Raw genomic sequence first — 10,015 nt, 5'->3', positions numbered from 1 at the left:
CCCATCGGCAGGCAGGTGTTCAGCCATCTCCAGGACAGCAGGGCTCCATCACGCGTAACGGTTACTTGGGAAGACAAATGCCACCTCTCTGAACATCCCCCTCTTCCTCCTTCTTCCCCCAGCTTTATATGCTGAGCATGACGTCGTATGGTATGCAATATTCCTTTGGTCAGTTGGGGTCAGCTATCCCAGCCATGTCCCCTCCCAGCTTCTTGTGCACCCCCAGCCTGCTCGCTGGTGGGGTGGGATGAGGAGCAGAAAAGGCCTTGACTCTGTGTAAGCACTGCTCAGCAGTAACTAAAACATCCCTGTGTTATCAACACTGTTTCCAGCACAAATCCAAAACATAGCCCCATACTAGCTACTATGAAGAAAATTAACTCTATCCCAGCCAAAACCAGCACAGGACAAACAAGAAAAGACTTTTCCTGCTCTCATTACAAAGCAGAGGAAATCACTGGCATTAGATAAGTACTGCTACCACATGGGAATACAGATAAACAGGCTTAGAAAAACTGAGACATCTGGAAAGATGGAGTAAAAATTATCCAGAAAATACAGTGTGTAACAGTACAAAAGGCTAATGTAAAAGCAGCTCCAGGATGCAGCCAAAAATCTCTTCACTTGGGACTGCATTCACCCCAGCTATTCACACTGGATCTGCCCAGTTGCTGAAAATTGCCAGCGAGGTGTGCAGTATCTGAACATTACTGTCCAATGAAAGGCAACAGTTTGGAGCGCTGCCTTTTAGCCCCACTGTCTTTCATAGAAGTAAGACAGATACATGACTCTCTCTTCCATCCACAGAAACAAAAATTTCACACAAAAAAGATTCCTAACGAGTCAGAAAGAAGTAAAACCAACATGATGAAAAATAATCCCTTCTTATTCCGTGACTTGGCGAGCTACCCGAACTGTTTATTACCCAGCTGCTCTGAAAGTACGCTGTGATATAAGGGTTCTCAGTCTTATGTTATTAAATGCAGAGGTATGTTATTAAAGCCCTTCAAATTCTCCAAATGAAAAGTAGTTCATATTGCTCCCATGTATTTTTTCTCACGATGTCAGTTCTCTAGATGACTGTGTCCTCTGCTAAAGTAATCCTCAAGGTAGGGGGCTGTTGGTCTACTTGTCAAATTGTTCCTCACCTTCACACATCCTTGGCATTGGGCACTCTCCAGTTCTCACCTTGTAATCTTCTGACAACTCCCAGTTTCTCATTTCTTTCAATGCTGGATCATTTACTTGAATCAGTTCTTTGAAAAAGTGACCTTTTTGCAGACCTCTGATGTATTTCTTCCTTGTCCTCCAGGGAATCCAAGACAAATTGCTTTATTCTGAAGGTCTTCTTTCACTACTGCATCCCAGTTCCTCTGCTTTTTAATCAAACCGAGAGATTGTGCTCTGCCTCCACTGCCAGACTTGTTTACCAGTAAATATTCCAAAAATATCAAGAACCACCATTCTACTTTCTCCCAAATTGGCTTTTATGCATGGGAGGAATTTCTTTAATTAAATTTCGGCTCTGAAACTCTTTGCTATAATTCCAGACAGCTGCTGTGCTGTCCCCACTGGTAATGAGCTTTGTCTTCATACGACTGGGAGAAGGACAGAAAGGGCCATGCTGGCTAAAATTGTTTAAAATTGGTTTTCAGCATGCAAAATAAACTGGACAGCTCCTGCATGAAACTGATTGTAGTCTCACTCCCCCCTCTCCAGAAATTTAATCTGTCTGGCTAGTGAGAATGGGACTCATAGCAGGGGCAGAAGGTATTGATTTTTCCACTTTTTTGAAAAATATTATTTATTTTGTTTTTTCAAATTGACTGAGGCTGTTTCATCTGAATTGTCGTTCTTAAATAATTGTCCTAGTAGGAGCACTACATTTCAACCTCATGCCATCCTTTGAAAATTTGGGTTAGCTGTTAGGTAGAAAGATGCAGCCTGACATTCTGAACTTACACGCAGTGTGAAAAATTGCTTTGATAAGGTTGTGTTTAGAATTTGAGGCTGTAAAATAGAATTCTTACTAATTGTGTTTAAGGCATGATGTACTGTGTAACCCACAGAGCAACTCATTTCAAAAACACTGTAACCATAAAAACAGCTGTTCCACTGAGTCATTTTCCCAACGTGCAACTTAAAACAAAGCAAAACAGAGAAAAACCCTCTCCCAGTTGTAACGTATTTGTGTTGATATGATTATGGAGTAGGATAATGCTAGGAATATGGGGAAAAATAACAGAAAACTCATCTCCACATTCCTTTTATAGTAGAAGTTTGGAAACAGAAAAAAAGCCTTTGGAGTTAAAACCAAGAAAAACCTCAGTTTTGAAGAGATATTGGTACCTAAACTAAATGAAGAACAGCAAGACATGTATTGATAGTCAAAAATCATTTGCAAAGATAACAATGAGTCTAAGATTAGAAGGAATGGAAATAAAGTGATGAAACAAGATACTTCAGTTAAATATCTAAAAAAAAAATTCATGCCACGTATGTGCATGTGTGCATATGTTCATGGTTGTTGTGTAAGTATAATATAATCTCTGGAAGAGAAGATAGTAAGATCTGGTAAAGGAGGTGGAGGAAACTGCACTACATACAAGGAAAATAAAGAAAAAACGTACTGCAGGCACTACTCTTCCATTAGTAGAAAGTTGAGTGAACAAGTGAACAGCCCTTTCTATATTTAGGATGACCCTTCATCCCACCCAGCTTTTGGACAGCAAATATAAACAAAGTTCTATAAAGATGAGCTTTATACTGAATTCCAAACAAGGTTAAATTTTGTTTTTATTGGGGAAAAAAAAAAGAATAGAACATTTAATATGTTTCTATTATATGTCTGTTGCAGGGACCAGAATTTAATTTTTGTAGATCTGCAATCCAGAGGTGTTTACTTCCCATATTGTATGCCTTGGAGATGCAGAGCTCCAAAAAGCACAAAGATGTGACATGCATGTGTTTTTCTTGTTTGCAGATATCTCAATAAGCTTGCTCTCCCTAGTTGTCACAGCCTGTGGTCTTGCTCTGTTTGGTGTCTCTCTGTTCGTGTCCTGGAAGCTTTGTTGGATCCCTTGGCGAGAGCGTGGTCTGCCATTTGGGAACAAAGACAACAAACAAGAATCACTGAACTACACAGATACAGAGACCAATGACCATGACTACAGCGAGGGTTATCTGGGTCAGCCTACGGCCTATCCAGAGTCCTCCATGAAGATCAGCCACACCTCCCCTGATATTCCATTAGATGCTCAGGTGGGAACGAAGGAGAACTGTGTACACAATGTGCGAATGCATCGTCAGATCACTGAACCAACCTCTTCTGCTCGGTCAGTAACTCCAATTTCTCTCTGCTATTAATGAATACAGATACAGTCAGAAGAGCACAGCTTGATAATCCAGTACACTGATCTATTAAAAATGCATAATTTACTTTCCGCATTCTTTTAAAAAAAAAATTACACAAAAGTTATTCTTTGAGGTGCACAAACCTCTTAGGTTAAAAGGACAGGATCACAATTCTATTCCACTCTTCTATCAACTACTGTCTCGTTTGTGCCTCTCCCTCAGAAGCTGGACAACACAGAGCACTGTGTGTCCCTTAAAGCACCAGAACAGCCTAGATTTAGCTTGTAAAGCGTATTCATTTGCACTTAGCACTGATGCTGAACACTCAGTAATATCTCCTCAAAGATTTTTAAAACAGCCGAAGAAGAAAAGTAGGGCAAGCTAATGAAGCACTTGCAAGAGTTAGAAATAGGATTAAAAATCATAGATTTTAGCCACAATCATGACGGTGGGGGGAAAAGTGACTGTACAAGAAGAGTCAGTGAGGTCTCCAGGGGAACTGGAGAACAGTACAGGAGGGGAGAGGAAAGAGGGAGCATAAGAGTATTTGCAGGGGCAGGTGATAAAAGGATTATGTTTCACGCAGTAAGAAAAGGGATCAGCATGTGAAGAGCCAGTAAATTTCTGAGTCAAAGCAGGTACACTTCAGCTGGAGAAGGTATAGCACTAGCCCAATTGCTCTTTGCTAGCTTCCTTTCTGGCCATCTGGGAGAGCAAGTTTAGCCAAGACTCTTGCCTGCAGGCACACCTGAACATGGGTAGGATGACAGCAGCTAGCAGCCAGTTCAGTAATTGCCAGTTGTCCAAAACATGCCTCAGAAAGAATTTGAGAAGTCCCCATATCATTATTAATGCTCTGCAGCAAAAGCTCCAGGTGCCCTTCCTCCTTAGATTAGCATAAGAATAGCTTGGGCTTATATTGTAGGATTCTATGGGGAGGTCAAAGCCATAATTATGGATACCGAACCTTGCACCCTACCACACACAAGGTTGAATTCCAACTAAGGACTAATAGCCCAGAAGTACCGTACAGGGCTGGTGCTGCTGTGTTTTCAAACTGCTGGGAAATAAGCATGTCATGAGATTCATTAACAACAGAAGATTCATATCCAACATCTAACACCAAGAGTTCTCATGTGTGTCTTTGGTATTGTGAAAGTATTGAGTCAGATACAGGCTTTCTCTGCTACAACAGGGCAGAAATTCTGATACTTAACCAAATGACAAATGCACAGTATCACCACAGCATAGTCATCTCACAAGAAGCAGCAGCAATCCCAATCCGTAAAAGAACTTGCCTCAGCATCCTGAGTGCATGGACAGCGTCTTCACTCCTGTGAATCTCTGGACAGCTTTCTCCTGGCAACTGTTCCCAGTCCGGCTCTCTCCAGCAGGTCTTACAGTGGCTCTCTGTCCACCAGGGAACGACTTGTCCAGGTCCCACCCCTGCCCTATACCGTTTGCTGATACAGGCTTTGCTCTTTACTCCTCTCCTTCATTGCCCCTCACTTTTGCTGAGGTCTTCTCCAAAAGACTCTTTCACTGAGCAGGAGGGGCCCATCTTCCTTGTACTGCATCCTTTGCTTGTTCACCTTTGTCTCTGCTGCTTTCTGGCACAACTGAGCAGCCAGCTGTGGCTTCCTGCGGGGCCACAGAGACCAGGCACCTGCCCCTGCTACAATCCTTGTTGAGCTGGCTCTCCAGTGCCCTCCTTTTTATTCCTCCCCAGGATATTCTGCACGTCCCATTGTGATGAGGAGCTTAAGGGTTGAGCAATATAAACCTTTTTTTGTGTCATGATAATATTTTATCGTGGAAATGACTAATGTATAGCTATAAAATTATGTATTTATTATGCAACAAGAGAAAAAAACTAGGGTCGTATATAAGAGGCTGTTTCTGTTTTAAGCATATGTAAACACACAGTTACAAGGAATGAATGAACAATGATAGCAGAGGAACTGTTGCTGATTACATTCAACATAAACAGCTTTGACTAATCCTGTGCTAGCATTTTCCATGTGCTCTTTCTATGTTCAACCACAGCTCATGGTACTCTAATACACTAATGATTGCTGCGCATGAATAGGACAAAAGAGTGGAAATGGACTCATATAAGATTAGGATTTTACCTAATCCAACTTTTACATCCCACTACCCTGACAGGGTTTGCAAATTTGATTTCTGTTATCGTCTCATGAAGTGGAAATTTCAATCACAATAACTGAGTGACTCCAGGTAATAAATTTCACTGGACCAAAGCTAAAAGCAACTTTCTCTCCTCAGAGTAATGAAACTAAAGGAGCTTTTCAGCCAAAGTACCACAGAGCTTATTACATCAGGTATGAAAGAAAAAACAAAACAATTGTTGGGGTGGTCACAAACCATTTCAGTCCAGAACAGCTCACTTGTAAATGAAGTAGTTGTAGAGATCAACAAGTAATTAAAATGCAGAGATGTCTGCAAAGGAGGAAAGTATCCTCCTTTGTCCAGCTTTATCTTAGAACCAGAAATCAGCAAGCTCAGCTGGCATAATAGGCCAGATCCTGCCGCCATTTACATAATGTAACTCATTTCATAGGCATTAATCCTTAGGATTCAGCTGAAAATAGTGACTGATAAGAACAGCTACAGTTCTTATTGTATCACATTATACTTGCCAATAAGGCAGATCCTTTGGATTTGCAATGGCCATGAATTTGCATTTGTTACTTTCTTCAGCCAGGTTTGGAGGGTGCAGATCACTAGCTTGAGACATAGGAACAGACCATTATGTGATATGAGCAGTCTAATGCTGAAGGTGAGCTCTCACAACTATTAGTATCATGCTTTATCACTTTATGCCAGTAAAAACCTGACCCTGGCGTACATTACAAAAACATGTCAAATGAGAACAGGATCTTGAGAGTGTGTGTGTGTTCACAGATTCCTGTAATCTTCAACACAATCTATTTCAATTCTTTCATTTTCACTTAAGGCATAATTCAATCCGACGACAGCTCAACCTCTCCAACCCTGACTTCAACATCCAGCAGGTTCAGAAACAGGAGCAACTGACGGGGATTGGCCGCATTAAGCCAGAGCTATATAAACAAAGATCAGCGGACACAGATGATGGCAGGAGGAGTAATAGCAAGGCATGCGGAAAACTGAACTTTATTCTGAAATATGATTGTGATTTAGAGCAGCTGATAGTGAAGATACACAAGGCCATCAACTTGCCAGCAAAGGACTTCTCTGGAACTTCAGATCCATATGTGAAGATATATCTGCTTCCTGATAGGAAAACAAAACACCAGACTAAAGTGCACAGAAAGACCCTAAATCCAGTATTTGATGAAGTTTTTTTATTTACTGTCCCATACAATGATCTGAACGCAAGGAAACTCCATTTCTCTGTGTATGACTTTGACAGATTCTCCAGGCATGACTTGATTGGCCAAGTGATAGTGGATAATTTTTTAGATTTGGCAGATTTTCCCAGGGAATGTAATATTTGGAAGGATATTGAATATGTCACCAATGTAAGTATCATAATTTTTCTTTTTGAGATTTTTTTGTTTCTGATTTTCTTTCCTTAATCTGATTATAACTTAAATTGTGTGATAAATTTATGAAGGAAAATACTCTATTCTCTCTCTTTCTCAAGCTTTGACCTTAATCCAAGGAACTTGACATACATTTTCAGTCCTCATTTCTTGTTCCTTGGATCTATTAAAGAATGTCTTATGATGGAGACAGTGGGTTTAGTCATTGCCCTGCTGATAGGGTAGAAAAGCTGGAGAACGTTTTTCTCTTAATCTTACTTAATCTAAAACTTACTTAAGGAAATACTACTCTTCTTATTTTGCCTGTCTTTCTGTGTTTTGCATTATTTGCCACATAAATTACAGCATACAAATCAGCCAGAACTGCAGATTCAAGATTTCTTATGTAGTGATCTTCAGTCCTTCTAGAGACTATATTCTCATAAAGTGAGATAACACCACATCTATAATCTGGACAAACAGAGGGCAGACAATGCTGTCCAATACACAAGTGTCATCGGTCAGCCTATAAAAATTAAAGCTATAAAAAATATAAAGTCTATTAACTGTAAAGCCTATACAAACTTAAAAACCTAACAACCACCTCAGCCCATGTTCCATGAAAGCAGTGAAACACACTGAATTGATTTAAGTCTCTGTTTGGCATCAGTTTGTTACATAGGGAAACGGGAAACTTATAAAATAAGTCTATATTTCTGTTGTCCCAAAGTCCCTGGTATCGAATTCTACACAGGAATCCCATTAGTGATTAGGTACAAAACCACAAAAATTAATTTTGGAAAAGAAAAGAGCTTTCTTCTCTTCTCAAAGCATGAGCCAATCTCCTTGTAATGCTATTAGAAATTAATCAAGCGCATCCTATGGAGAACAGCCCTCCAATGAGAATGATACATTACAGAAATCTACAAAGGTGAAGTTACTAGTGCCAAGAGTCAGCAAATATTTCATTTGCTATGTCAAACCATACCCAAATGGAGTGCACACTTTAGTCAAATAAACCAAACATCATTAACAGTAAGATCAAAGTGTAAGTTTGTTAGACCTCAGTTCAGAAAAGCATTTAAGCATATGCTTAGCTAAGTGTAAGAAACGCTTGAAAAGTAAAGGATGTTCTGAGACAAATACTTTCCTGAATTCAGACTCTTACCTTATACCTTTGTGGTCTGGTAGCATGTCCATATTACAGACCAAATAGATTAAATCCATTTTTTTTGTTTGGAATTTCTTTTTGAAAATTGATATTGTCCTTGTTTAAGGTGATTTCTCAGTATTCTTAGTCAGTGTTACGTGTCCATGTGTGGAATGTCCTGTGCACCCGCTGCACAGTCCTCTTCCACACTAGGATGGAACTGCAGCAGCAGCACTAGCAGTTCCCTCACTTAAGGTACAGGCAGGGGCATGGACACTCAGTGTCAGAGAAAGATGAACCTGGCTTTTCTATGAAAAGTCACTGCTCTTCAACCGCAAGGGAAAAGTAAGAATCTGTCAGAGCAGATGACAGTCATTCCAAGTGAAAGCCTGCCTTCGTACAGCATTAAGTGTCCCAAGACCAACTTTTCAGTTTTACAATCAACTGAAAGTTGAATGCATGTGCACGCTGGAGTTACTTTGATATGTACTAGTCCTTTTTCCATGTTTTAACTTAGGCAAAAGATTGGCTCTGGTATTTTCCTTTTAAGCACTTGCCCTTCCAAATTTCAAAAGCGATTTGGCATATAGTTTGTATTCAGATTTTCTGTAATCTCTGAAATTAAATTCAGGACTAAAACATGAGTAATTTATTAATTCCTACTAATATTAATTCCTGTGTGAAGTGTAACCCTGTTTATCCAAACAGAACACATGACCTCCCATCTAGACTTGTCACTGGGTTTTCAGCTAACAGAGACCTTTTCAAAGCAAATGACTCATAGTACGTAGGAGACACAATCCAATTTTGGCTAATGTGAGTTCTGAGATAAGAGTATCAGATAAATGAAAGTGTGGAGTACTCAGCTTAGTAATTAAAATTCCAAAATTTCAAAGGTTAGAACTTACTCCATAAAGTTATGAGAAACCCTCCAAACATCATTTAAGAAACCAAGTTTCAGCACATTTTCTTGTCTGTGTAGCTTAGATATCTCACAGACTGACATGGGCTACTCAGTGAAGCTGCTGAAGTGAATATCCTGCGGCTGCACTCCAAACCAGGCCAGCAGGCAGTATTAGTGAATCTCTGAAATAAGTTTCAGCAAAGTTTTGAGCATCGTTGGTCACTTTATGGTTGCAAACAGAAACTGTATCAACTGTAGCAGATTTTCAATCATTTTATCTTTTAATGTCTTGTTGTTTCAAATAATAGTAATTGCAAAACAGAGAAATGCTGGGCAAACTTACTGAAGGAAATTCACTCGATGTAGATCAACAAAGAATGCAGCACAGCAGGGTTAAACCAAGGAAACGTACTAGAAAACGGGAAGGTCCACACAACTACCCGTGACAAGTTTGTCATACTTCTGAAGAGTACATTTATTTTAATTCCTTGTGCATCTTATTACACTGCATAACCAGTGATCCCAAAGGCCTTTATTTTACATTCTCCATTTTATTATGTTCTAATCCAATTTGACAGTAATATAAAAGAATGTATCAAATCCTTCTCTGCCCAGTAAAATGGCCTACTTCAAGTGAGCACTGCAGATTATGCCTGAAACGTCAGCTTTACTGCAAACAATGCCATTAAATTGACCTATTACGCCATGTGCTTTCTTCTGTTTTCTAATAACACTGGAAGCTTTTTTTATCCAAAACCAACAGTTTTGATTCTTTGGACTATAACATCTGCTACCATCCCAGAGTTTGAAATTATTTCATAACATAGACGCATGTCAGCATAAAAATTTTCTACACGTTGAAAAGCAATCTGCCTCCAAACACAAATCCCCAATATCAGAATGATTGTTATTCTAATCCCAGGTCCTCTGAGCATAAAATCTCTCTCCTGTAACACTGACACTTTTTCCAACCAGAAAAAAGCAGCAGTGCGCTATTTAATAGAAATAATTAAGTGGATCAACTTTAGAGGAACATGAAATGAACTAGATAAGCTTTTTGTATATCTACCAGACAGATCA

The 10,015-nt window shown here is 39.6% G+C and overlaps 1 protein-coding gene across 1 annotated transcript in view; it reads left to right on the top strand.

The window, feature by feature from the left end:
• The first annotated feature begins 2,929 nt into the window (after positions 1-2,929).
• SYT9 (synaptotagmin 9) overlaps positions 2,930-10,015 on the top strand; it is a 33,553-nt gene continuing 26,467 nt past the window's right edge. The window contains exons 1-2 of the mRNA XM_075163224.1: positions 2,930-3,335; positions 6,332-6,878. Coding sequence (XP_075019325.1) covers positions 2,959-3,335; positions 6,332-6,878 — 924 coding nt within the window. The 5' untranslated portion in view covers positions 2,930-2,958. The remainder of the gene's footprint in view (positions 3,336-6,331; positions 6,879-10,015) is intronic.

The sequence above is a fragment of the Calonectris borealis genome, chromosome 14 (assembly GCF_964195595.1).
Source record: "Calonectris borealis chromosome 14, bCalBor7.hap1.2, whole genome shotgun sequence".
In the NCBI taxonomy this organism is placed as follows: domain Eukaryota; kingdom Metazoa; phylum Chordata; class Aves; order Procellariiformes; family Procellariidae; genus Calonectris; species Calonectris borealis.
The sequence above is the reverse complement of the archived record's forward strand: the minus strand, read 5'-3'. Positions and strand labels throughout refer to the sequence as shown.